A 27,764-nucleotide genomic window follows, 5' to 3' on the forward strand; every position below is an offset into this window, starting at 1 on the left:
CTCGTGGTGTCGGCAGGTGCGGGGGCGAAGACAGCGGGCCTGCTAGAAAACGGCGTTGTCTTGGGTCAGGCGCCGGGACGCGGGCGCTGTGCGCACACGCTGTCGGGCACCGCTGGCATATGGCGCATCGCACCCGAACAGGGCAAGAAGAGGCCAGCAGAGCAGGGGCGGTGGGCGAAGGGGGCGCGAGGAGATGCATGCGAACCGGCCCCGCCGTGCATGTGCGCGGCGCGTCCGGCGTCTCCCAGGTGGGGCCGTGTGGGCGGGCGCGGCGCCGGTGCCGGAAGCGCGCCGAGAACGCCCCGAGTGACACCACGGAGGCCCCCAGACCCCGATGGAGAGAGCCACCGCCCCATGCTATGGGATGCCGCGGCCGAGGGAAAAACATGGCATGCATGCCGAGCGCAGGGTCTGGGAAGGCCCTGGCCTGCGGCTGGCCGGCTTCCTCGCTGAGCTGATCCGGCATGCGCCTGCGCCACCGCCTGGTTACCCGCACGACGGGCGCCACCGCTTCCGCCCTCGAGCAGGATCCTGGCCGCTGCCCGCGTGAATCAAGGCGTGTGGTCCGCCCAGGTTCGTCTGGGGCTGATCGTGCAGTGTGTATGCGGAGAAGGTACGAGGAAGTACAAGGTAAGCCCGCTAGCCACATGACCCATTCGGCTGCCGACGGCTCGCTCTGGTCGACCAGGGTTTAGCCGCAGTGCGACCGAGGCAGGTGGGCCGTGGCTGTGTGCTTGCGTGTGTATCTGTTGAAGTCTTCGTGGGTGGAGTATGTGACACGCTGAAAAAAGTAAATTCGGTTCCTTTTCACTTGGAGTTGCAACCTGGTGAGTCGTTGCTGTCGCTTCACTGTCTCCTAGGATCTGGTTTCTGTTTCTTGCGTGGGTCTACCTCAAGTCCCTTTCCTTTTTTTCTTCGGGCTCTTTTTTTCGACTTTGTCGCCGATTGTTCTGCTTCTCTCATCTCTCCCGTTACGTGACCCTCCTCCTTTCCCTCTCTCTCCCTCCTTCACTCGGGACTCGTCTCTTGTTTGTGTGGGTGCGTGTTGGCGTGCTGCATGAGCAGCGCACGCATGTCACCCGGATGCGCAATTCTTGTTTTGCTTTCACTCTCTTTCCTTTTCGAGCGCCTCCTCTCTGTTGCTCTTACCGATGTATCTGTCTACTCATGCCTCTGTGAGTTCTGTGCTTGTGCGCGAGTGAGTCTGTGCTTCTACTCTCTCTTTTTCCGTTGTTTCCAGCCTATGCCTTTTGCCTGTGTCTGTCAAAAAATTTTTGCGTGGTCGTTCCCTCCTTGGGCGTGTGCTCCGCCGCTGTCTGCTTAGCAGCCGCTTTCTCTGCGCCAGAAACCCGCCCTTTACCGTTTTCATCTCTCCTCTGCTTGTATGGTATCTACCCTCTTCCTCGCTTTATCGCTGATATTCCACGCAAGGGTCCTTGTTCTGTGCGCACCGGTTCACGGCACGTGTACATGCATTAGACCACAAAACAGCTGCAGACTTCGAGCTCAGCGAAGCTTGAACGTGGTGTTTCGGGTGCTGTACAAGCTGTACCCACCCTGTAGAGGAGCAGCAGAGGTGTTTGTGTGTGGGTCGTGAGGCGCGGCACAAGCGAAAAACGAAAAAAAGCAAAAACGAACAACGACAAAGGAAACAGCAAGAGTTTCTCAGCAAGCTGACGCGTAACCTTTTTTTTCTCCATCTTTCACTCCCTCCTCGATCACACACGGCAGCAAGCATCGATGGACTCGTCGTGTGATGGATAACGCCATGCACGAGTGATGGTCTTTTACGTGTATGTATGTATGACGCATATGCGTTTTCATATGCGTCTGTGTCTGTCTCTGTGCTCTCTTTTCCTTATATATATATATATATTTGTTTCCGCCTTGCTTGTTTCATCATCATCTTCGCGATTATGTATGTGTAGAGGTATGTGCGTATGCGTGTGCGTGTTTGTGTGTCTGTCTGTCCTGTGTATGTATGTGTGTGTGTGTCTGTCTGCCCTGTGTAGGTATGCGTGTGTGTGCGTGTGTGTATGTCTGCCCTGTGTTTTTATTCTTCTCTTATGTGTTGCTTCTCCGTTCAGCAAAATTGACATGTGTGTTGCGGTGTGGCCCTTTTCAGAGCTTCCTGGTTGATATCTGTCGAGGTCTGCCTGCGTGTGGGTCTTTCAGTGCCGTGCTGCAGAGTTCATCGGCGCCCCTTCCCTCCCCCCTCCGTCTCTCTCCCAGTCTTGCCCATCTAAGCCCCCCTCTTTGCTTCCGGCTGTGATCTTCTATTTTCTCTGTGTTTCTCTTCCTCTTACGTTTATGTTTGACGGGGCTCTCGGTGCATCTTTTCTCCCCCTCCTCTTCTCTGTGTCTCCGATCCTGCGGTAACCAGACAAAGAGGATGTGGGGGGGGTGGTGGGCGAGCGAGAGAGATGCGCGGAGGTGACGAGGAAGGGAAGGGGTGGGGCCGGGACTTTCTCGACCAGGAGACAAGCTCAAAACGCCACGGACTCGGCGAAACACGCGATTGATGCAAAATCAAAAAAAAAGAAAGAGGCGAAGGGGGGAGCCCGCATCGCATCCCCTTACCCTTCTTTCCTCTCCAGCGTATCCCTGAGGAGCGGGTTGGGGGGGTGCCTGCCTGCGTGTTGGGGTCGCATCTGCCTCCTTGTAGCTCTCCCCTTCTACCTCTCTGTGATGGTCTCTCAATGCGAGTATGTGATTGTGCGCTTGAGTGGGGGGGGGTAAGCATGAATCTGCGCTTATCTGCGGATGTATGAAGGAACGGGCGGAGAGCAGAGGAAGAACTCTTGTAGAGACGCTGAGGTGTCAGAGCCGCACGCACACGAGGAGAGGAGAGAGAGTGCAAGCACGTAGGCGCCCTGCTTGTGTGATTGTTGTGTGCCACGCCGCTGTGTGTGTGTGCGGGGTCACAATGTCTTTATCTTTTGGTTTCATCTTCGTAATGTTGTTGTCGCCACCCCAGCGCTGTTGGGCCTTGCGCGTTGTAGTATTAGTCGGTGTCTCTCTGTCTCTCACATCGCCGCCTTCCTCTCTTTTCAGCGATGACGGGGATTTGTAGGGGGGGGGGTGGCGGCGAAGAGGCTGGTGGGTCGGAGGAGGTATGTGAAGCCCGCCTTTGAAAGAGACCAAAGGGAAACGGTGCGCGGTGTCCAGAGGACAGTAACGCCACCGGGTTCCCAGGGGTGTTATGCGTGTAACAGGGATGCTGCGACGGGGATGTGAAGCGGAGTGCAGAGGTCTGTTTTTTTTTTTATTTTTTTTTATATTTTCCTCGTTCGCTTCCCCTCTTCCTCGCACCTTCCCTTTACGCCATCCACGCACCCACCCCTCTCTCGTATTCCTCTCGCACCTGTGCCGTCTCTGGCGGCATCCTTTCTGTTTCTCTTTTTTTGCTTCTGAGCTGTGTGTGAGATCCCACCGTCGACCGCGATGGTCGCGTTTGTTCGCCGTCGCGCTGTCGGTGTGCCTCTCCCTCCCGCTCCACGTTGTGCGTTGTCGCTTCCCTTGACTGCGTCTCTGTTTTTTTTTCCACGATGCTTTTGAGCCACCACCTTTTTTTAAAACTTAGGTGTGGTGTCTTGTGTCTACGTCTTCTTCTTTGCCCCTCTTCTCTGTATGTGCGTGCGTGTCTGTGCCGTATCACGCCGTCGCGATGGGGGGGGGGGGAAGGAGGGAGCTGGGCTGTAAGAGGGGGAAGGAGGGGGTGGCAGCCGGCCACGACATCTTCCACCCTCTCTCTCCTTCTTTTATCCCCCACTCCTCCCTCCCCTATCCTCCTTTGATTCTCTCGCCTGGGTCTATCTATATCAACATATCAACATACCTATATATATATGTGTGTGTATATGTGTGCTTCTACTGCGCCTTTCCCCCATCTCGTTTCGAACCACGCACCCACGCACGCACACCCGCTCGCTCATCTCCTCGCATCCCCAATGTTTTCTGTCGTCTCTTATTTTCTTCTTTGCCTTGTTTTGTTGATTTCCTCTTCCCTTTCGTGTTGGCACTCCCCTTTCTACTCCTTCTTCACCCCGTGCGACAGAGTCTCTTCTCTTTGCCGTCAACGTGTGCATCTCCGGCCTCACTGATACTCACATGCGTCATCAAACACACATGCCTGCACAGCTCCGCCTAGTCCAGTCGATCTCTTCCTATCCTTCCCTTTTCCCGCCAACACTCACTTGCACATGCTTTCCTTCTTCTTGTCTCTCTCGCGAGAATGGTAACACAGAGACACACACGAGGCAACAGACACCAGTTGTGTCCTTCTTTGTTTCTTCGTCCTGCGCTTCCGGCTTCCTCCTTTTCTCTTTCCTCATTGTGATTGTCGTCGGCATCGCCCAACATTTCGCGCTCTCTGTCCCTCTCTCTCCCCCTTGTGCACGACATCGAGTGTCCCACCTCTCACATCCCCTCCCGTTGAGTACACGCAGCTGTTTTGTTCTTCGCTTTTTTTGATATATTTATTTACGCCTTTGTTTTCCGAGTTACACCTCTGCAAGCGCTTCTTTGTTTGCTTTCTGTTTTCGGGTATGGTTTCACCTCTATGTCTTGCTTCGTATCTCTTTGTGCGTGTGTGCGTGCGTGTGTGTGTGTGTGTGTGTGCGTGGGCGTTGCAGGCAGGCGGCCGCGTCCTTAAAAAATGTTTCTGTTTTCGCTTCGGTTTCGTTTCTTTGTCTCTCCTCCTCCTTTTCCTTGTTTGTCTGGTTCTTGTCGGTGTTGCACGCTGTGAGCGCTGTTTTCTCTCCATCTGTCTATGTCTGTGCCTCTCTCTCTCCGCCGGTGTGTGTGCGTGTGCCACTCGATCCGGCATCCCTGACGTCTCTCTGTTTTCTTTTCCGTTTTGGGACTCTCGCGTTGTTCCCTCTTCCTTGTTTTCCCTCCCCAAAGTAACCTATCTCCCATCTCTATGTGCTCTTCTATCATCATGTTTTTTTTTTTAACATAGACGTACATGCGCTCACGAAGTCTTCTAGTTGCCTATCCATCTCCCTCCATCTCTCCCCTTTCTCTACTGTGTGTGCCTCTCTACCTCGATCTGCGTTGGGTCTGTCTGTGTTTCCATGTCTTTGTCTGCATGTGTGTAGGTGTCGTTATTTGTATCTGTGTCTCTATTTATTTCGTTTCGTTCATCACTGTCTGCCTGTCGGTTTCTCGCAGCACGACGCCATCCTCACCTCCCTCTCCCCACACACACTCTCTCGCGTGCGGACTATTCCGCCATCATGCGTAATCCTGTCTGCGTGTGTGTGTATGTAGGGTGCTGCCGGAATCGACATGGGAAAGAAACAAGCAAGAGAATGAACCAAAGAAATATGCACTTTCAAAAGACGATGATGATGAAGGGAGGCATCTGCTCGCCTCAGTCGTGCTCTCCTTCTTCCTCTGACAGCGGAGTCGTAGAGCTGCCGGCACTGCCGCACATACACAAGTAACGGCAGATGCTCCCCCCACCTCCAGGAGAGCAGGCCAGCCGCACTCTGCTGGCTCTTGATAGACTTAGCGGCATATTGACAGGGAAAGGAGATGGCAGAGACGGAAGCCAAGATGCACACACACACACACACACACACACACACACACACACACACATGCGTGAATGATGAGGCTGATGTGTTGGTGGGAGGTGCGAATCTTGCCTGAGGTCTTGGGCTGTTCGTCTTTGCTTTTTCCGTTTCTTCTTTTGCCCCGCTCTCTATCATCCTGTGCGTGTGCGTGTGTGGGGAGTGGGTGTGGGGGCAATGCCTGCCGCGCTTCTCTCGTCGCATCGATCGCCTGCCCGCGTGCGTGCTCACCGTGGAGCGCTTTGGTGCCCTCGAGTGCGCTGCTACGCGATGCCATGTGGGCACCTCGACAGGCGTTGGCCGAAGGAGACTCGTGAGTCTCTGCTGCTCTCCTCTCCTCCGACTCTGAAGCGGAAGCGCTGGCCGGCCTGCTGATCTTCCTTTCTCGCTCCGCCCCCCTCTTCGCTCGCCCTTTTCGGTGCTTTGCCGGCTCCCTCTCGGTCGGCACCTCCACGTTTGGTGCCCTTCATTCCCACACACATATACATGCATATATATGCGTGTGTGTGTGTGTGTGGCCGCCAAGGATAGCACAAACGACGACCTCCGCTGCAGCAACTTGCTGACCGACACGCGGGCATCAACGACTCCGCCGACGCCGCCACCACACCTCCCCCTCTCCCCTCGCACAAACAGTTCTTTCGCTGTATACACCACCTGAACCGGGAGAGAGTCGCCCTAGGAGCGTACAGGACGTCTCCCACTAGCTTCTAGTGTGAGGGACGGATCGTTGGGCATCTCCTCATACATCTGAGATCTTTTTTTTCTCGGGTGTTGTCGGCCGCTTTTAGTTGGTGGTGGTGCGGCGCGACTCCCTCGGTCGCTAGACTCCAAAGCGGCGCGCTATTTCAGTTCTAGCGCTGTTTTGGGGTGCAACCTGCACAAGTGTACGCCTAAGATGGTAGTAGTCGATGGTTGTACATGGATAGCTAGTCCACTACAGTAGAAGAAGCACGAAGAGGTCCTTTGGTACCCCCCCCCCCGCCACAGAGAACGACGCTCAGATATCTGCACACCCGAAGACGCACTTTGCTCACACGCGGAATACCGATCGTTGGGCGAGAGGGGGGGGGGTGTTCTGCATGCGCGTGTGTGCACGTTGGTGTATCGCTGATCGTCTCGCTGCCGCTCTTGGGTACGTGAGAAAAACGGAGAGGTAGGGTCGACGACTGACCGCCTTGCCGTGCGGTGGTATCAACCCTTTCCTACTGCTGCAGCCGATAATCGTAATGGAGGGAAGGCCCCATTACGAGGTCCTGTGCATTGCCAACTTCAGCTCTGCCGAGGAGGTGCGCCTTGCATACAAGTCGCTCGTCCTCAAGTACCACCCCGACAAGAACTTGGGCGACCCAACAGCGGCGGAGCGCTTCCGCGCAGTGTGCCGCGCTTACGAAGTGCTTTCGAATGAAGAAACGAAACGCAAGTACGACCTCGCACTGCGCGCTGCCCTATTCGAGTATGGCCCGCGCGCTAGTGGCAAAACCGGCGGCCATGGAGGTGCCAATCCGTACTCCATGAAGGCCCCCTCTATGTCGGATATTTACAGAGAACTGTACCAGCGACAAGCCGCGCGGGCTAGCACACGCAACCGCACCTCGTCGGCGCCGCCGCAAAGTGGCAAGGCATCTACCTCGCAGTACACCAAGGCGCAGCAGGAGCACTTTCGCAAGCGAGAGAGGGAGCGGCAACAGGAGCTGCGCCGTCAGAGGGAGAGGGAGAGGAAGGAGCAGCGCGATCGAGAGCGGGAGGCGCTGCGCAGGGAGCAAGAGCGGCAAGAAGAGCTGCTTCAGCAGCGGTGGCGCCTGCAGCAGCAGCAACAGAAGGTGTACCCCACGCGCGGATCAACACGCATCACAAGCACAGCTGGTGCTGCATCACTGTCGACTGGCACAACTAGCGACCCCGCAGCCCACATCGACGACGTTAACGGCGTCTCGCCTCGCATGCGACGTGGATCCCCACGCGCGACGACGGAGGGGGTGCGTAGCGGCATTGAAAGCCATGCGCCGAACACGGTGCTCCTTGGCACGCCGGCGCGGCTGACAATGTTGGCCCGCAATGGCGTCGCTACCACACCGCGAACGTTCCGGGCGTACTCGCCATTATCTCTGTCGCCACGGCCGGCCGCCAAGCCTCGTTGTGCCGAGGCCGGCGCGCCTGGTGAGCCGCCGTCGTCATCCGCGTGGCGGGAGGAGGAGACAATGGACGCGGAGGCGGTGGAGGGTGGGCTGTCGACAGGCTGGTACACGCCCCTCAACGCACTCGTGAACAGCGGCGACCTGGAGGAGGGAGCGGCCCACTACAGCAGCTGCGCCGGCTCACCCGTTGGTGCTGAGGAGCAGGCGATGGCGCAGTCGGCGGGCGTAAATCGGGCCTTCCGCACGGGGAGTGCACCGCTTTTGCGACCTGCGTCTGGCGTTGCACGCGCCAGTGGCGTAGATGCACGGTCGGCGGCGTCTGCTCAGCCGAGCACCCGCAACACGCACACCACGTCTGAGGACTGTAGCGAAGATGGCACTGCGGCTGGCTGCGGAGACGACGGTCACCGCACGCCGTCCTCGTACCGTCCGGCGACGCGCATCACGACGGTGAACCGAGTCGCGATGCCGTCCGCGTCTTCCACGGCCACAACACCACGCCACTGGGGAACACCTCGCAGCTTCACGAACTTTCACGCAGCAGCGGCAGCGTCACCGGTTTCCTTGGCCGCGTCGCCGCGGGGCCAGCCGATCACTCCGCGTTGTAGCAGCAGTGCGCAGATGACGGCAAACGGCCGCAGCCATAGCTCGTCTGCCGGAGCAGCATCGACTGAGGCCAGGGCAAGCCAATCCTTGCATAAGAGCAGCAGCATCAACGGCGCCACCAGCCGCAGCGACCCCGTGCGCGCCTCCTTCCTCCACCGAGTGCGCCCCATGCCGAGTCTAGCGGACAAGGACAAGGAGGTGCTAGACAAGAAGCGGCGAGAGCGACTGGCGAAGGAGAAGGAGAGGCAGCGATCAGTTCGACTCGCTGAGGAGGAGCGCCAGTTTCGTCGACTCGCTCGCGCGGCAAAGCATCAGCGCGAGAACGCTGCCGCCATCTCTGCTGCCGCGGCAGCTGCGAAGGCGGAGGTAGAGGAGCCGCTGTCCTTTGAGAAAGAGCTGGAGTACCTCGTGCATGACGAGGCGAGTGAGCGGGAGCAGCTGATCGAGCGAGAGGAACAGCTCGCGTGGCGCCGCCTACATCGCCAACAAGCGAAAGTGATTCAGGCTGTCTTGGTGCGACGCCGCCTCGCCGCGCTCACGACGGAGGAGATGGCGTGGCGCAACGGTTTGCTGCAAGTGTGCTGGGTAGAGCGCGACCGCTCCTTCTTGTGCTTCTACGAGCGACTCGACCGCCTGTACCTCGAGGGCCGCGAGGGGCGTGATAGGCGTCAGCTGGTTGGCCGCGAGGCAGCTGACAGATACCATGTACGTCGGGCCTCACAGCGGCGCTCCTCCATGGCAACTGAGGAGGCGTCGCAGCGGCGCCAGCTCTCCGGTAGCGCCGTGCAGGCGGTTCTTGGCCAGGGCGTGCCAGCCACAGAGGCGGTGGATTGCGCGTCCTCCCCCGCCGCGGAGGCGAAAGCCCGCCGCAGCCCTTTCCCCAGCGTTTACGATGATGCTGCTCAGCTCGAGCATCGGTGTGATGCCGGCGTGAGGCTCGCGGGGAACCAACCGTGGCACCAGCAACAGTCGGAATACCAGCAGCAGCACACGGCCGAGTGGCTGCCCCCCGCGGCACTCGCTGCTCAGACCACTAGCGCACTGGACGCGAAGAGAGGCCGCGCCAGGAGCGCTGTCAGCACCACCGCCGTGACGGATATCTCTACGACTGGGCATCTGGAATCTTTCCTTTCGGCGACCGGCACGCTGGAGGCGGCGCCCGCGATGGCGGACAGGCTGTCGGGCGGTAGTGCCTTTGCAAGGGCATCTGCGCAAGCGAGCCCGTACGCATCCCCCAAGAAACGCAGCTCGTTGGACTCGTCGAGCAGCACAGATTGCCCTGCCGTCGCCGTCACCACCTCCGCCAATGGCGAGACAAAGATGTTACTGGCTGGTGCGGAGCGGCGCCTACTGATGCTCGTCAGCGACGAGTCTCGCCAACGCAGTCTGCTTGTGAAGCAGCAGCAACAAGAGGAGATGGCGCTGCGTCGTCGGCGCGCCATGGCCCTACATTGTGTCTTTGCCAAGGAGAAGGAGAATGCTGTCAAGCACGCGCAGCGTTGTGCGCTGGTGGAGATAACCGCGCTCAGGGCGCAGCTGCGCACGTTGCAGCGGCAAACGAGACGCTCCTCGTCTCCACGCAGTATGGAGGGCGGTTCCTCTGCCGCGGCCGCCAGCGCCGCTTCCGGTTCCCCTGCCAATTCCGTATCGTGGAAGATGGAGCCCTCGGCAGTGTCGCGCCACGGCTCGCCACTGCCTATGCTGCCTCGGCCCACCTCCGAAGCCGCCGCCGCAGCGTGTGCATCATCGCCCGACACGGCGCGTGCGCTTTCGGTTGCGAGTATCCTCACAGCCGCAGCGGCGCTGAGCGGCTGGACGGCATTGCCGGACTCAGATGGGGAGGAGGATTAGGTACTACAGGAGGTCGGTGCAGTTAGCTTCTGCACGTATGACGGCAACGCGAAGAATGCCTTCTCTGAGCTGCTCCCTTCCGATCGCTTTTTTCGTTTTTTTTTTTTCAAAATCTGTATTTCGGCGGCACCACAGCCCCATCTCTCCGCCCACACACCCACACCTGGACACAAATATTTGGATACCGCAGACGTGAAGCGTTGTCCCTTGCTTGGACCTTCTTCACACCCTCTTTCCTGCCTGGCGTTCTTGTTCCCTCTCCTTCACTCTCTCTCCCCCTTTTTGTTTCTTGTTCTCTCTTATGTACTGTGAACACGTTCTCTTCGTTGTCTTCTTCGCTTGTCAGTTTTAGAGTTTATTGTGAGCCGCCTCGACTTCTTTCCTTGGGCGGTTGTGTGTGTGTGCGTGTACCTCTCTCCTTCCCTCTCCCTCTTCTCGCTCCCTCATCGTGCGTGCCGTGTGTCGTATACGCACGAGCGTGCCTCGGGACAGAGTGTTCTCATGCATGCGTGCGCTCGTGTGCATGTGTGTATGTGTGTGTCGGCCGACGCGTGTGACGCACTCTCTCGCCACCGTCATTTTTTTTTTTCGTCGACCCTTTTCCTCTCTGTCTCTTGAGGTCTCCGTCCTCCCTCTTGTCACCCGTTGCCTCTGCCAGATGCTTCTCGTCCTCTGTCGGTTGCCCTTCCGCCGCCCGCTTCTCTCCTTCGTCGGCCCTCACTCACCAAATGCCGCATGTAGGCGTTCAGTCGTGTTTGTTCGCTGGCGCACAGCTCCTCTCTGACGGACTGCCGCCTCTCGTGCGTCTCTCCCCCTCTCTTTGCGTGTGTGCTGCGCTGCCACGCCAGCAGGACGAAACAGGAGAACACGTACTCGAAGGCGCCCGCGACACGCATGCACTTCAGCCAGATATGATGGGGGAGAAGGGAGAGGGCAGACGGGCGCTGAATGCACCTGCAAATCATTAGGTGCTCCCTCTCGCGTGTGCTGCGAACGGGTGGGGTCAGGGGGAACAAAGGCCTACGCCCTTGCTATGCTCGACTGGTGCAGCATTCCACTTTTCAGAGACTGTGTGTGGGTGATCCTGTGCGTTTGTATAAAAAAGGGAAGGGAGCGCGAGGGCGAGCACATTTTTCCTTAATTTTTACCTTCATGATACCGGCCGCCTCATCGTGATGTCATGATCCAGTGCCCACTCGTTGTGATAATGCCGAGCAGCCTGCAGCATGCCCTCTGGTGCGGCTGCGGGCTCTCTGGCGCCGGTGGACAGGGCTTGGCTGGCGCTGTGCCGAAGAGACGTATAGCCATGCTCACGCCTGGACCAGCCCACTACGAGTCCTGCCCGCGTATTCAGCACGTACATGCATCCACCATCTCTTCTCCTGCTATTACTGCGCTGCGGTGATGTCGTGCGTAGTTCTGGGCCTCGGCTGCTGTGTATGCGCAGTAGAATGGCAGTGGGCTGGGCGACGCCGAAGGGCGTCGGTGGACCCCGCTCCCTGTCATTGCCGCCGTGCGACACAGCGGTGGGTGGGCGGCGGTTGCGTGTGTGCGTCTATGTGTTGACCTCTTTGCCATGGAATATGGACGCTTTTGTATTGAAACGAATCTTCATCGCCCCTCCGGATGCCCGGCTCCTCTTTCCTCCACCCACCTTCAGGAGAAGCGCTCCACGCGCAACGGAGTATGTGGGCCTACATTTACATCAGCAGGCGGATCGCCACCTGTATTCGTCTCTCGTCGTCTGATCTAATTCTTCTCTTCCCTACGTTTCTCCCTTCCAAAAATGCTGTTCGACGACAGCAGCGGCATCTGCGTGTCGTTGCGGGTGTGTCTCTGTGCAAGTTGTTCCTGACCCTGCTCTTCACGCGAGTGTCTCCTGTGTGCCAACGGGGCAAAGCAGAATCAAAGGCAATCGAAAGCCAAGGCGCACAGCCCCCTCCCCCCATCATCTAGCGTCGTCATCATCTTTTCCCTCTCGTACCACCTGTGGCTCACGCTGGCCCTCCTTATCATCTTTTCGTGTATCTGCCCACGCCCCCTCTGCTTACCCAGAGGCCTCCAAAGATGGGCGGCAGGATTTCGCGCGAGCAGATGAATGATTACCGGGAGGTTGTGAAAGATCGCATCTCCGAGGAAGCCATCGGCTTTCTGCACACCCGCTTCATGAAGGCCGCCCCATCTGGGGTCATGACCCCGCTCCTCTTTAAGCAGTACATCGAGAGCGTAGGCATGTTCAAGAATCGTAGAATCCTTCAAGAGCAACGCAGGTGGCAGCAGGGCAGCATCTTCGACAAGTTATGGGCCAGCCGCTACAAAGGGGAAAGGCAGCAGCCGGCTGCCGGGGCCAACGGGGACGCCAACAGAGACGCGGCAGAGGAGGATGGCATTGATTACTACGATCACCTCTTTCGTGGGTACGACATCAACAACGAAGGGGTGATCACCTTCAAGAAGTTTCTGATGTACCACGTAGCAGTCGTGTACAGCACCGAAGATTTGTTTTACGTAGTTTTCAACGCCTACGACGACGACGGCGACGGCTTCCTGTCACTGACGGACATCAAGGCTGTCATCACGGCAGCAACGCGCTACGTAGGTGACTACGACGTCAATGACCGCGAGGTGCGCCGCGTGATTGATGAGGAGGCGCGTCGGCTCATGGGCTTTCTGGACATCCGCAAGCAGGGATACATACAGATGGAGGACATGCGACTCATCACGCAGAAGTACCCGCAAGTGTTGGAGAAGATGAAGAATTTGATGTGAAGAAGTCAGAGGAGGAGGATGTAGCGCGAGGAGTAGCGCTGCTCGTGGAGGCGTCTTCGTTGCCTTTTTTCTCTACTCCTCCTCCTCTCTCTTTCTCGTGCCTTTCCTTCTTCCTTGATGAGGGACGTGTACGATCGATTTTTTTTTTTCCTTCGGCGTTTGCCTGCTCCGTCACCACACACACGCACACACACAAACTCTCCCCCTCTCTCTCCGCGCGTGTGCGTGCCTGTTGCACGTACCCGCTTGATCCCACTCTTTCCGTTCTTTTCTTTTTCTTCTTTCACGTCTTGCCTTGCCGGCGCCATGATCCTGTCGTTTTTTCTTCTTGACTTTTATGTCTGTGCTTCAGAAGGAGCGTTGGCCCTCCGCTGTCTTGGTGGGTGCGGTCTTGCCTGCTGCCATCTTTTCCGCGTGTAGCTCGGTGTTTGCGCGGATCTGCACACGAGCTCTGAAGGGAGGCGCGTCACTGATGCCCATCGATTGGTGCTCTCCCGCGTCGCTTTCTTTGTTGTACGCGCGTCTCTCTCTCATCGTTACCCTTCATCACTCGTGCTGCGCGTGGTGTTTAGATCATTGCTGTCATTGCACAGGTTTTTTTTTTTCGCGAGGAGCACACGTGCGTGCAAGCGAAAAGGACAGCGCGCCGCTGTATCTCTCTCTCTCTGTGTGCGTCTCTTGAGCCGCAGCAGATGACCCACAGCGTGTAACCCCTTTCGCTGCAGCTGAGGACGCTGTCGCTCCATATGCAGACATAGAGGAGGGAACACTCGAAGAACGAGCGAAGGCAACTGAGCACACGGACGAGGACGGCTCAAGGTCTTGGAAGAGCCCCACGCCCTCTGCTGTACACGGTGCAGCTGCTCTCTCCCTATGACGAGAGACCAAGTGAGCAGATGGCGGCCTGCGCGTATGTGTGCGTCTTTCTCTTTTCATGTGGGCTTCAGTCTCTTGCCAGTGATCGGTGCCACACTACATTTCCCCCTCGTACCAAGACTCCGTTGCCAGGGCCAGAGGAGCTAGATGTCGGGTGGAACGGGAGACAGTCGACACTACACGGAGGCTTTGTACTCGTGAGTGCTTGCGGAGAGCTCGGTGCGTTTTCCTTGAAGTCCGGCGCACATAAATAGTAACAAGCAAGCACTGATCCTGCAGGTTTAGTCGTCCTCTTCTTCCTTGCGCTCCTCCCTTCTTCTCTCGCTCTCCTTGTAGGGCTCTGTCCTCTTCTCTGGTCAGCCTCGGTGCTCGCCACCTCGCGAACATCATCGCTGGCGCTGCTGGTGTTTGTGACTGTGGCTCATGAATGGCCTGTCCTCTTTTACCGCTCCCCCGACTTCACTCTCCCCGTCGCTCTCATTGCTGTCGATATCTCTGCGTCGAGCGGCCACCACGGCACGGACGACACCCACTACAAGCAAAAAAAAGGAGCGAAAGAAAAGGGAATCAAACCTCCGAGGTTATCTCCCTCTCCCTCTCCCCTCAAACACGCACACGCGCGCGCACCCTATATCATCACACATACACGAAAACGAGCGGGCCAAACAGAAAGACGCACAGACGCCTGTTTGGTGCGTGCGCGCGCGAGCAGAGCTGCCGCCGACACAGCCGTGCGGCTGACAGCCTCTCTCTTTGCTGGTCGATCTCTCTGCGTGTGCACGGATTTCGTGTAAGTGCATTCCTTTTTCTGTGTGTGGACATCGCCACGCATCAGCCGTTTCCGTTGCTTCGATAGCACGACTGCTGTTGGCTGTTGTGGGGCTCTGTATATCAATTTGAAGGTAACACGCGCACTCCCTTCCTCTCTGCGTCTCTGCACCCCTGTCTGCGTCTGTGTGTGTGTGCGTGTGCCTGTCTGTCTGTGTGTGTCTCTCACATAGCGGCGTTGCTTATTCGACTTGTGTGCTGGACATCCTGCTTGACTTCGTTCTTCGTCTTTTTCTTTGTCGTTGTCCCTCTCTATATATTTTGACTTTTCCACGCCACCCCCTTTATTTTGTTGTTTTCTCGTTGTTCTTTCTCGTGTTGCCCTGTTCTGCGTGCGCTCGTTGCTGTCTTCTTTCTTCGTTGGGTGTCTGCCACTCTCTGTCTTCCTGCGAAGTGTGCTGCCTTCTTCGGCTTGCGCCTTTCCCACACTTCTCTCTTTTTCGTTTCTGTCGTGCTGTTTGGCAGTTGTTGTTGAGCCGGCGCTGTGCACCAGAGTTGTCGTGGTCTCTGCTGCCTCTATTAGGCGTTCTTGGGTACGCCTATCTGTCTCTCTGTCTGTGACTGAGCGAGGGAAGGCATTACACGGCTCCTGCCGTTTTCCCTCTCTCCCCCTTTTTGTGTTTCGCGTCTCCGTAATCTGTGCTCCCTCCCCTCTTGTGTGATCACTCCGCCCCCGCACCGCTGCGTGCTCGCGTCGCTTTTCTCTCTACCACTACCTCCGCGGCTATTTTATACATATATATATATATATATTATAGTATATATATGTATGTATGTTTGTTGACTACGAACCCTCTCTGCCTGCCTGTCTGTGAGTTTCTCGCGGTTGATTTCGGTTTCCTTTTCTGTTTTTTCGGGTGCGTGTATCTTGGCACTTACTCGCCTCCTTTTTTTTTATTTTCATTTTTCTTGGTCCCTCTTTCTCTTTTTGGCCGATTATCCTGGCGCCACTTTGCGGTTGCTGTCGTTCTCGCGGTTGCTGGTACGCTGGAGGCGCTCGTTCTTGTCGTTTTACGCTGACGACTCAGGGTAACGGGGCCGAGAGAGAGAAGGAGGAGGAGGCATCATACCTTTGGCGACGTATCGCTGCCATCTGTTGCAATCCCCTTTCCTTTTTTCCTTCTTGTTTTTGGGATCTGTCTTTGCGCGAGTGCGTGCGCCCATCACGTCACTGTCGACATCAGCGTCGGCTCCCAGGTTTGCGTCTTCGGTTTTTTTTTTTGTTTTCTTTAGCGTCCTCTCTTCCGCATCCTTGTCCCTCTCTTCGTGCCGACGCCAGGGCCTCGTTTTCCATAGCACAACAAGGGCGCGGAAGACACAGCAAGCGCGAGAGGAAAGAGCAGAGTTGCTGTTGCGCCCAGCATCGCTCTTCTCCGTTTGCCTGGGTGCCTCACATCCACCCCTCACCACCACCACATCTACCTTGCATTCATTCGGCAAACATACACACAGCAGCCGAAACAACAACCTCCTCCCTCCCTCCCCCACACACGAAAAAAAACGCGCGTTTCTGTGTCTGTGTGCCGGCGTCCTCCCCGCGCTCACTCTCATACGCACACACTTGCGTACCTTTTTTACTCTTCCGAGGCGCTCCCCCTTGCCGGCCCGTCCTCTTTTCTCAGCACCGACGCAACAGCAGGGGAGAGAGGGGGCGCGCAAAACAAAGAAAACAACGAAAAACGGCGGACGGCGTAGACGGCAAGAGAGAGGCATCGCAGAGGGAGAGAGCAGTCCTAAAAGAAAGGTGTGAGAAGGCGAGAAGAGAATACGAAGCCGAAGAAAGCGAAGATAAGCCGCGAACACACAGGACGACATCAAGGAGATTCGTCATCACTGAAGCCCCCCCTCCTCCTCCCCTCCCTCTACAGAATTCAGGCTGCTTAACAGCAATAACAGAAATAACAGCCACGATACACACACACACACACACACGCAACGACTCCGCATCGATTAACTAAGCAGGCGAGGGTTTTATCCCTTTTTTATTTTTCGTTTCTCCCTCTTTTCTTTCGTTTGGTTGGCGCTCGCCTCCTCCCCTCCTGTGTGTGTGTGTGTCTTTTTACCTCGCTTGCAGCCGCACCGGTTGCACACAACGTCATAGTCGTTGGTATGATATATATATTGTGTGTGTGCGCGTCTGTTCATTTTATCTTGAATTTCGCTGCTGTCTCCTAGTCGTGCACACCAAGCCAATTCATTGCTCCCCCCCGACACACACATACCCCAAACAAACAGCCGCAAGTGTACACGACCATCAAGACCGACCAGCAAGCAGAGGAGGACTTAAAGAGGGGTAAGAGAGAAAGCGAATAAGCGTTTCCTCCTAGAGAGTGTGGTTGGTTGCCTGACGCATCGCAGCAGTGTAGCTGCTGGAAGAGAAGGAAGGTGAAGAGTGAAGACAGTTGCATTGGCGTCCGAGGAAAACAGGCGCTCCGAGAGCGAAAGCAGATATTCAGTGGGGACTGACGAGGAGAAGTTCGTCGACTAACATCAGTTACCCCCTCACCCTCCCCGCCCTTGCATTACTGACCTTTGGCTCGACCGAGAGGAAAAAAAGGGAACTTGCGCCCAAAACGCCCATCCTTTTCGCTTACTGCCACACTCCTTTCTGTGTTCGCTGGCTCAACACTGCGTAGCGTGTGACTACTTTCTCTCCGCGCCTTCTTCTCCCTTCACCTCCCAAACCACAATAGCCGTATTCGTTTCTTCTCGTGCGCGTGCTTGTGTCCGTCTGTGCCGTTGTCATCATCGCACACGCACACAGACGCCCCCCTCTCCTCCTCCTCTTTGCCTGCCTTTGCCGACTTTACGCCTTTGTATTTTCTTCGTTTCCTGCCATTCCGTACGTACGTAGGCCACCTCCTCTGTCGTCGTGGTCACGCCTCAGCCCTCTCCTTCCATTTTTTCTTCATCCCTATAGTTTGGTCTCTCTCTCGTCCTTCTCCGTCTTTTTTTTTTGTTTGGGCCCCCGAGTAGTTTTTGCATGGTTGTACATCTCTGCGCCATTCTCCCCTCCCTTCCCCAAGCCCATCAATATCTGTGTATACTTCACGAACCTTTTCCACTCCTCTCCTTCCCCCTTCTCTGCACACACTCGCTCTCTACTGTGCCCCCATCCCCTTCTTCGTTTTCTTTTTTCTATATTTTCTGTTTCTCTTGCTTGTCCGTGTCTCTGTGAATCGCTGCTGCTGTCGCAATCTAACTCGTGCTTGCATTGTCTCTGTCTGTTTGTCTGTGTGTGGCGCCTCACTTCCCACGCTTTTTGTTTGTTTCTCTTCCACCGGATTCCCGTCCACTTATTTTCGTCGTTTCGTTTTAGGACATCTCCCCCACACAAACTCACCCACGCGGCCCCTCTCACGTCTCCTCGCATCTTTTCTTGGCCTCTACCTCCGACTTCCTCTCTTACCTCAAGCTTCCTCCTCGTCGTCGTTTTTTTTTTACTGCTCTGTCGTTCTACAACTCTCCCCATCTTTTTGCTCGCTCTTCGGCCGTGTCTGTTTCTTCGTGTGGGCGTTGCCGTCGGGGTTTGTCATCATCATCGTTGTTGCGGTGGCTGTTGCTGTGGTTGTGGTTGCTTCTGCGCTACGCTCCGTCATCATTGCGTTCTCTGTTGCTGTTTTTTTTTTCTTCGTTTCTTCTGCATCTCTCTTCTCTCTCTCTCACAATTTCTTGTTCGTGTTGTGAGGCTGTCCACCTTCCCCCCTCTTTCTTCCCTGCCCTCGTCTTCGACTGGTTGATTCATTGACGCAACTCCGGGTTCTCGCCTGCGTGACTTCGCGTTATCTTCGTTTTCCCACTCGCTTACTTCTCGCATTTTTCTTTCCCTCTCGGGCTCCGGTCGCTGTTCCTCTTTACTGTTGTCGTTGCGTGTGCGTGAGTGCGTGTGCCCCATATCACGAGCAGATTTGCATCCGCGCGCGTGTCTCGTTGAATTCGACTGACTTCTTTTTTTTTTTTCTGTCTTATCTCTCGTTGATACGGTCTCTCTTCTTCCCTCCACTTTCTCTGGCATCATTGTCTTTTGTGTTTCTTTTCTCCGCTCGTGCCGTTGTGCTTGCACATACACCCGCAGGCACGCGCAGGCGCACCGACTGCTGCCTCTCCCACATCTGTGGCAGCAGCGTAGAATCGGATCGACTGAGAAAGAGGAAAGCCGCGAAGAGAACACGGCGCTCTAGAGTACGCAGCCGAGTCACTGGCGCACACTAACGCGCGCGTAGTGTCCTGCACGGCAGTGCTCTGCCTATAAGGCACTGCTACCTGCCATTCCTCCCTTAGACACATAGCACCGTCATACAAGGGCGGCAGCATATATATATATATATATGCGATATGGAGGCTAGCGGTACCCTGCGAAGCAGCGGTGACTCGTCACCGATTGTGGCGTCTACTGCCGACGCCAGTTACGATGCAGCGATGCCAGCGCTGCGAAAAAGTATTGTCGCAGCAGCAGGCTCGAGCAGCAAGCCCGGCTCCCCGAGCAGCAGTCTCGGAAATGTCAGCTTGCCCGATACGCACTCCCCCCGAACCCAGGACCTCGGCGGCGGTGAGAAGGACCGCCTGTGGCTGCCGGACTCACTGCACAACGTCGCTGAAGCAACAGCCACAACATCACCAAATACGGCTAGTCATCCGCCTGCCCGACTTCTCCATCACAGAGACTCCTTCATATCTATGCACAGCACCGACGCACCCTCAGCAGCGGTTCCACTCACCTGCATGAGCTCGCCGCCGTCCCCGCTGGCGAGGGCGGAGTGCCTGCGCGCGAGTGAGAGCGAGAGTTTTGACACCGGCAACATGAACAACGTGGGAGGCAGCCGTGCGTCCACGAAGCGGCTGCGCTCTGATCGCATGCAGGCAATCAGAGCTACCTCCGCAGCACCGCCATCGCGGCTGCGGCGCAGTGCTTCGCTACCAACAACCGGATGCAATGGCAGCCACATCTTCAGCGCCCGACTTTCCACCCCGTCTGCTGCCGGTGGCGCAGGCGGTGGCACAGGGTCTTGCAGCTCACCCACTCCGCTCAGCGAACGCAGCGGTAAAAAGAGCAGCAGCAGAAGTAGTCCTCAGCCTCCAACAGTTGCGACACCGCTGTTGCAGCGCGCACCGCACGCGCAGGACACGGCGCGCGCCAAGGGAGGTGATACATCGCATGATGGGGGTGGCGCGCAGTTCTCGACGCGCCAGCTCGGCTATCTGTCGAACTCCGAGCTCTCGAACGCGCCAGATGGCAGCGAACCGACTCCCTACACTGCGGGCGCGTCGGCGAGCAGCAGCCCCACGGCGGCACAGTCATCGCCGCCACCGCTGCCATCATACACGCTGCCAGTGACGGACGACACTCACTGTCAGGACAACGTTTTGGCAGGTGACATGGGCGACGCCACGGCCGTTGTCGCACCCGCCAGGAAGCGCAAGAAAAAGAAAAACAAGAAGAAGAAGTCGGCAGCAGCGGCAGCGGCCGGCGCGGTCGAGGGAGAGGACGCTGCCATGTCAGCGGCGGCGGCTGCTGGTGCTGCCGGCGGCACGGGCACTCCGATCGGCGGCAGCGCCACGGTGAATAGCGCCGTCCCGGCGACTGGCTCGTTGCCGCTGCCACCTATCCCGATGATGCCCGGAGGCGGCGGCAACTCCAGTGGGGTCGTCCCTGGCGCATTCTTGAGCCCTGGCTACAGCCAGGGCCACGGTAGCGGCGGCAGCGGTTCTCTGCTGTACAGCAACCTTCCGCAGCCGCAGTTTCATCCCCAACACCTCGGCGGAGCACGCGGGCAGTTCGTGATGATGTTCAATGGTGCGCAAGGCGGCGATGGTGCAGGCGACCCGATCATGATGGGTTACTCGATGAATGGCGGCGCTGGTGGCATTGATGGCGGCGGCGGCGACTACACGAGTGCCGGCACAGCTGTTTGTGCGGGGGGTGAGGGCAGTACTTACGGTCGAGGGGGATCGGCAATGATGATGGTGCCTATGATGGCCTCCAACTACCACCACCACCACCACCACAGCCGCCATGAAAGCAGCGGGTCGGGTGGGGCGTATGGTTACTATCATGGCGGGATGAGTGATTGCGGCAGAGGAGGAACCGCCGGCATGTCGCCTGCGCATACACAGATGGGCCATCAGGGTGTGGGGCGAAACCTGCAGGAGGAGCAGCGGCAACAGCAGCACGTTCAACAACAGCAAACACCGTATCCCTATCCACCTCAGCCCGTGCTGATGGGCAGTGACGGCAGTGCTGGTAGTGGCTCGTATCCAGCGAACAGCGGCCACAACCGCCACGGCTCGGCGCACCGCAGCGGTGGTGGCAACAGTGGCGGCCCGCAATACTCTTCGCAGCCACAGCAGCAGTATCAGCAGCAGCAGTGCTACTATCAGAACCTTCGCTACAACTCACAGCCTTACTTTCATGGCGGCGTCTCCTCCACGACCGGCGCTGATGCGAATGCGATGCAGGGAGGGCTGATCATGGCAACAGGTGAGGGAAGCAGTGGCGCTGAGGGCGGTGGCCGCGGCGAGCGCGCCGGCTTCTCGAACACCCAGGGCCAATCCAGCGGCGGCGTCGGCGGCTCGATGCAGTACAATGGAGAGGATGCCGCGAGCCGGGTGCCGTCGCAGGTGCCCGTGGAGGACATGGTGCCGGTGCCTCAGCAACCCCAGCGCAACGTCAGCTTTCGACCTCCGATGCCAGCGGCGAGCGCGTCTGGCATGTCCTACTACCCACCAAACAGCGCCGCACCGGCAACACTGGCGGCGGCTGCCGGTGCCCCCAACAACGGCAGCGTGAACAGTAGCTATGTAAGCTGCGGCAGTCGTGGAGGTGTGTCGGGGTCGATGATGGCCAGGGATGGCGGCGCAGCGGTGAACGGTGAGGCGAGGTTGCCGCGAGAGGAGGTGATGACGGCGGACCTCGCGGCGGATGCGGCGCCGCGGTCGCTTTTTCAGTTCACGCCCGAGGTGAGCCCGCGCCTCTGTCGCCTGATCGAGCGCGAGCTGCTGACATACTTGACGCCGTCGCTGGCGTGTCTGCAGCGCCGCCGCAGTCAGTTGGAGACGCTGGCTGGGTACATCACAGCCGCGCTGCGCCACGCGGGCCGACAGACCGGCCACGACTATGGCGACATCTCCTACTACATCTTCGGCAGCGTGAACATGCGCACCGTGCTGCCGGACGGCGACAATGACGTGACGGTGGAGGTTGACGGCTTGGTGGCGAGGGAGTCGACACTGACGCCTCCACCTTCGCCTCCGCAGCCGCTGTCGTCATCTTCGCTCAGCGATGGAGGTGGCGCTGCCTTGGACGCTTCCGCTAAAGCGGTCATGCTCCCTGTGACGACCGACAGCAGCACCGGCAGCGTTGATGGAACGATGCAGCTAACGACAACCACGGACGGCTGCCCGCGTCTTGTGGCGCCAGCGGTGCTGAGCATCGCGTCCGGTGAGGTACTCGGCCGCGTGCGGGACTACCTGCGCAGCTTCAAGACGCCTGTCTTTGTCGATTCCTTGGTGATGGCAGAGGTGCGCGTGCTGAAGCTGGCGATGGAGGGGTGCAACTACGACATCACTATTGGCCAATTTGGCGGTGTCAACTGCGTGCGCTTCTTGCACGAGATGGACGCAGTGATCGGGGACCAGCACGTGCTCAAGCGCACACTGCTGCTCCTCAAGGCATGGTGCTGTTACGAGGCCCACATCTTGGGTGGGCAAGCCGGCTACATCGGCTCCTACGCGGCGACAGTGATGCTGATCTCGATGTTGAACACGGTGGAATTCCTCGAGGACGCCGACGCTGGGCAGATTGACAGTGATGGTGACGGCACGGCCGCAGCGGCGGCGAGGGCGGCCGTGACGTTGGACTCCCTGATGAGCGGCGACAGCACCGCGGAGGAGGAGGAGTCTTTGCTTCAGAATCCCGCATCCTCGTCCAGTGCACCGGTGACCACGGCGGCCAAAGCCTCCACCACGAAGAGGACCAAGGCGGACCAGGAGGGTGAAGGGCTCCTAAGCGATATTACAAGCCCGACGAGCAGCAACCGCGGCGGCCGCTGTCACGATCGTGACTCTGCCGGGCAGCCAGGACCGTCACCGTCCCGCCCTGCGGGCCGTGACACCACTGCCGCGTCGCCGCGCCCCTTGTCGCCGCTGACCCTGTTCGCGCGCTTCTTGAAGTTCTACGCTTATTTCGACTTCGACCGGTATTGTGTGACAGCCTTCGGCCCACTGCCGCTGCACAAGATCACCTCAACTCCGCTGGACCTTAGCTACCTCGAGGTGGATGCGGCGCACAGCAAACCGCTGGAAGGTGTTGCTGCGTCGAACCGCGCGGCTACGGACTTGTCCTTTCTCGGCTTGACCCCGGAGGGTGAGGCGGCGATTGGCCATCTTGTGCGCCGCCGCCAGCAGCCGCTGCTCACCGTGAGCGGTGTGAAGCACTTGCTGGACCAGGTGAACCGCTCGCGGCGTGCAGAGCGCCAGGCACGGTACGAAGCACACCAACAGCCAGCGCAGCGACCCGAGCAGCAGACGGATACCAACGCTGCGCAAAATGCATCGGAGCACCGCAGCACCAGCGCTTCTTCTCTAGTGCAGCTGAACCGCCCCGGGTGCGCCGCTGAGGACGCCGGTCTGATGTGCCCATCCTGCAACACTGCCGTCTTCCCTGTTCGTGACATGAACGTGCTGGACCCGCTGCGGTGGAGCAGTAACATGGTCCGTGGGGTGTGTCGCAACCACCTTCAGCGCATTCAGCGTGCGTTCCTGGAAGGGCTTCGACTCTTGGATGTGGCGTCGCAGGAGCTCGGCGGAGACATGATGCAGATGGACGTGACGAGCGTCGGCGCCTCAGCCAGTGCGGGCCGCACCGCCGGTGGTGTTGGCGCGACTGGACGCCGAAGAGCCGGGGCTGCCGCCGCAAAAGCTGCCGCGTCGCCGACGTCGCAGTGGTCTGCTTTCAGTGCCGCGAGCAGCAGCAGCCGCAGCTGGACCGACAGCGCCGCGAACGGTGTCGCCGGCCAAGCACGCGTTCAGCAGGGCGCGATGAGCGGCGCCTCAATGTACGGCTCCCCAGGGAGCGCGGTGGAGGCCGGGGGCGATGGTGCTGGAGAGGTGCAGCTATGCCCGGGCTACCCTGCGCCGCACTCGCAGTGCACGCTTCGTGAGGCGGGTGTTTTGGAAATGCTGTTTCCACGCACCATTGAGGCTATCCGCAAGCACAGTCACCTTAACTGCCCATGGAGCTGCGAGGGGGCGGATGCGGCGGCGCTGACGGGAGTGCCGCAGTGCGCGGGCTGCACAAGGCCCTCCCTGCTGTGCACTCCGGCCATCCGCCGCATGTGCCAGCCGCAGCTCATCTTCCACCCCTCCAGCACTAGCGAGGGCAGCAACACGGCTGCCACTGGGGGGAGGCAGCCAAAGCAACTGCAGTCGACAAGCGGTAAGGCCACATCCTCGCCCACCTCCACTGCCACGCCGCAGCAGTCGCTATCATTGGCCGTCTCTCCCACGCAGAGCAAACATCATCAAGGTCCAGGAGGGCGGCGTGGCAACGCGGCGGCGGTGGAACAGGTGGTGAGTGAACTGGAGGAGGCATTCGCTGGCCAAGACACGAGCGAAGAAGCCCGTAACGGTGGCCCGCTCGGGGAGGCGATGGTGCCCGTGGCGGAGCAGCCTCTGACACGTGACAGCGCGGCATGTGGCGCGACTGGTTCACAGCCGCCACCGCCGTCATCGTCCACGGCCTCCGCGTCGCCGCTTCAGGGCAATGTCTACGGCCCGGGCGCGGCAGAGGCCACGATGCATCATCATTCACACCAGATGTACAGCCCCGGCGGAGCGTGCAACAGTGGTGGCGTCGGCGGTGCGTACCTCTCGGCCTACCCGGCGATGCCGCTTTCGGCTAGCATGCCTGAGGAGAAGTACTACGCCATGCACGTTGGTGCTGCTGCAGGGGGTAGCGCTGGTGGCGCCGGCAGTTCCGGTGGGTACGGCCTCTCTCCTAGTCATCACGGCAATCGCAACATGGGGCCACCGTCACAGCAGCACCAGCATCACCATTACGCGCAGCAGCAGCAGCACCAGCACCAGCACCAGCATCACGCTCAGCAAGCGCATGTACGTATCGGTTCCATGTCCTCCTCGGTGATACAAGGCAGCTACAACGCTAACAACGGAGGCGGCACCGGCAACCCGGGCCACCGTACCTACGCGACCAACCCAACGGTACCAGTTCCGATGGAGGGCAGTGGGTTTCCGTCCTACGGCGGACACAACTACGCCCCCGCTGTGCGTCAACAACAGCAGCAGTACCCCTATCAGCACCAGCAACATCATCACCACCGCGGCGATGATGGCACTATGCCACACAGCAGCGGTAATCACGGCTACAAGGGTGGTGGTAGCTGCCTGCACAACATAAACCATCACGGCAACAACAGCAGCAGCGACTCCAGCGCCCAAGCGCTGCTGCTGCAGCGGCTGTAGATGATTGTGAGAGGGGCTGTCAGGTAAGGCGGAGAACAGCGCGGGGCAAGATGCTGCTGAGGAGGGGGGGGTGCCCCAGGCTCTGGTGTGGATCTTTCTATGCGTTTGTGTGTGTACCTTCGCGGTGGTGTGACGGTGCCCGCATCCATACCTTCCCTCCCCTCGTCCCAACCGCACCCGAGTTACTTTTCCGTTGCTTTCACGCCGTTGTTGTGCCATGCGCAACATGCTCCGCGGCAAATAGGCTGAACTCTGTCTCATGCTCTTATTATCTTCGGTGCTCGTATGCGCTCGTGTGTGTGAGAACAGCGTTCGGCGGGAGCGGCCCCATCGCCGGCAGCTGCGGCCCATTTCGAGCGTTGTGTTCATGGTTCAGGAAGCGACATGTTAGGCTCCTTTGTTTTGCTGTTGTCCTCCGCGACAAGGAACAGGCACAACTAACCGGGGCAAGACGACGCATCTACCGTCGCTTCCGCCTTTCTACCTCCCCTCCCCACACACCACCCGAGCGCGATATCCTTGCGCTTTTGTCTCCAGCGTAACTGAAAAAAAGAGGCGGTGCGTCATTGTGCCCACCCTCCTCTCCGTGAGCGCGTGTTTACTGGTGGGTGAGACACATCTGTGCACCGTTGGGCGGTTGCACTGCCCCGCTTGACATCATAACTCCTCCATGTTCCTACTCTCCTCTGCACACCCGCTTTCCGTTCGCCTCGTCAGCTCTTTGACGTCCACCCACCGTCGCCTTCTCTTGTCACTTCTTGTCCCCTCTCTCTTTAGGCCCCGCTGCCTGCGATGGGGCTGACGGCAGACGTCGGAGTTCGAGTGGGCGCTGCCCGGCGCTCGTCTCGACTGCGAAGGTGCAACACGCACCGATCCCTACGTATAACACGCGTGACGTGTGCACCGCCCGAGGAGGAAGGGCTGCCGATTCGCCTCCCTCTCCACTTCTGGCGCTCACAAACGGGCTCAGCGGATACTGAAGCGCTTCGAGTGCCGCCGCATCGTAGCTGCCGGCTGCTCCAATGGCGACCTGTTGCAGCACCTCATGCGCTGAGTTTCCACTGACTGAGTAGCAGCCCGCTGACGTGACAGCAGCTGAGACCGATTCATGTGTGCTGCCGGCTGCGTCGGAAGAGGTTACCTTTTCCTGGTTCTCTACCATTGCCTACGTCAGGGACGCAGACGAGACACAGGGAAGCCGTGCTCAGCGTTGACGTCATTGGCCATATCCCTCAGCATCTGGTTGCGGCGTTCGAACGCACACACATACACGCATACACGCACATACCCATACACTATCTTCGCCGATCTTGGCGCCGCGCGCAGGGTATCGGTGGTGCTGAGGACCACGCTGAGCAGGGGCAAGAATACTCGGCTTGCTGGGAGGTAGTGGCACGCAGCTAGCGGCAGTGCCCGAAAAGACGTATCGTTCACCATCGCCAGCGAAACGATGGATCCGCCGCAAAAGCAGAAGGGGGCCGCTCACGATGACGACAGCACCAATAGCATCCATCGACCATGGGAGCCAGCACCGTTTCGGCGACACGGCGGACAGCTCTTCCAGCTTACCCAACAAGCAGTGAGCGCAGCATGTCGAGTTTTCGTGGAGGTGTGCTACAGCAGCAACTGACGCACCGCTGAGACGGCGCTGTTCGGTGACGCCTCTATGCATGGCACGATCTTTGGAAGGCGCAGAGACGTGCTCAGCTGCGCCGCTCAGCATCCAAGGTGCTTGCCGCCCTCCCCTAGGTGGCCCTTGTCGCAGCGCGGTTTCGTGGGCTGTCGGCCTGGCGTCTGAGACCGGCGGCCAGGCCCGCGATCCACGCAGTTGGCGTCAGCGCCCCCGCCGGCTTGGCAAGCTTGTCGGCGTCGTCCTCTTGCCCCAACACACAGTCACCGGCGACAAGCGGAAGCGAAGGGCACGCGCGACGGGCCAGCAGCGCCAGCACCTGTGCCCCAATGTGCCGCATCATGCCACGCCACACCACCCCCTAGCCCTTGTAGGGCCCGTGCCGGCCACCCTGAGGAGGCGAGGGCGAGCCCGCAGCAGCGACCACATGCACCTGACTGTGCCCTATCTGATCCCGTTGTCCTCGCAGCATGTCAAGCTCCAGCACCATTGCACCGCGCCCAGCGCGGCAGCGGCAAGCAAGGAGGCCGCAGCCTGCTGTCGCTGCGCCGACGGGTGCATGGTCGTCATGAACCATCGCGGCCTCTCCCGACCTGTTCTCTGTCTGTGTCGCACCATTCGCCCACAGCGAGCAAGGGAGCTCCCACACAGCGGGGGAGTCGTTGCCTGCGTGCCGCTGGCCTTTCTCACTTCAGAGAGTCCGCCCACCGCTCGCCAGAGAGCGGATGCGTCGAAGTGCATGCAACCGCTGCGCATGAGGGGTGTGTGAGCGTGAGACGCACACTAAGTGGCACAAAAAAGAAAAATAGGGGGACGGCGGTGAGACAGCGATCGCCGTGGAGCAAGCAAAAAAAAGGAGGTTCGGCGGGGGGAAGGAAGCTGAGGGAGGGAGTGGGGAGGAGGTGAGCTGGTGTGTGTGTGTGTGTGTGTGTGGGTCTAAAAGACGGGTAGACAGAGACGAAACGAAGGGGGAGTTGCTCTTCTTCCTATCGACATCCCTGTGCTCCC

At 58.7% G+C, this 27,764-nt stretch overlaps 3 protein-coding genes across 3 annotated transcripts; all 3 read left to right on the forward strand.

The window, feature by feature from the left end:
- Positions 1–6,808: 6,808 nt before the first annotated feature.
- LDBPK_181410 (chaperone DNAJ protein, putative) lies at positions 6,809–10,174 on the forward strand (the record flags this gene model as incomplete). Its single annotated transcript, XM_003860107.1, has 1 exon — positions 6,809–10,174. One exon carries the CDS (start codon positions 6,809–6,811, stop codon positions 10,172–10,174), a length of 3,366 nt encoding a protein of 1,121 aa, XP_003860155.1.
- Positions 10,175–12,241: 2,067 nt separating this feature from the next.
- LDBPK_181420 (hypothetical protein, conserved) lies at positions 12,242–12,943 on the forward strand (the record flags this gene model as incomplete). The annotated part of the gene is made up of 1 exon (XM_003860108.1): positions 12,242–12,943. One exon carries the CDS (start codon positions 12,242–12,244, stop codon positions 12,941–12,943), a length of 702 nt encoding a protein of 233 aa, XP_003860156.1.
- Positions 12,944–18,982: 6,039 nt separating this feature from the next.
- LDBPK_181430 (hypothetical protein, conserved) lies at positions 18,983–25,126 on the forward strand (the record flags this gene model as incomplete). The annotated part of the gene is made up of 1 exon (XM_003860109.1): positions 18,983–25,126. One exon carries the CDS (start codon positions 18,983–18,985, stop codon positions 25,124–25,126), a length of 6,144 nt encoding a protein of 2,047 aa, XP_003860157.1.
- Positions 25,127–27,764: the final 2,638 nt, after the last annotated feature.

Source organism: Leishmania donovani, chromosome 18, assembly GCF_000227135.1.
Source record: "Leishmania donovani BPK282A1 complete genome, chromosome 18".
In the NCBI taxonomy this organism is placed as follows: Eukaryota; Euglenozoa; class Kinetoplastea; order Trypanosomatida; family Trypanosomatidae; genus Leishmania; species Leishmania donovani.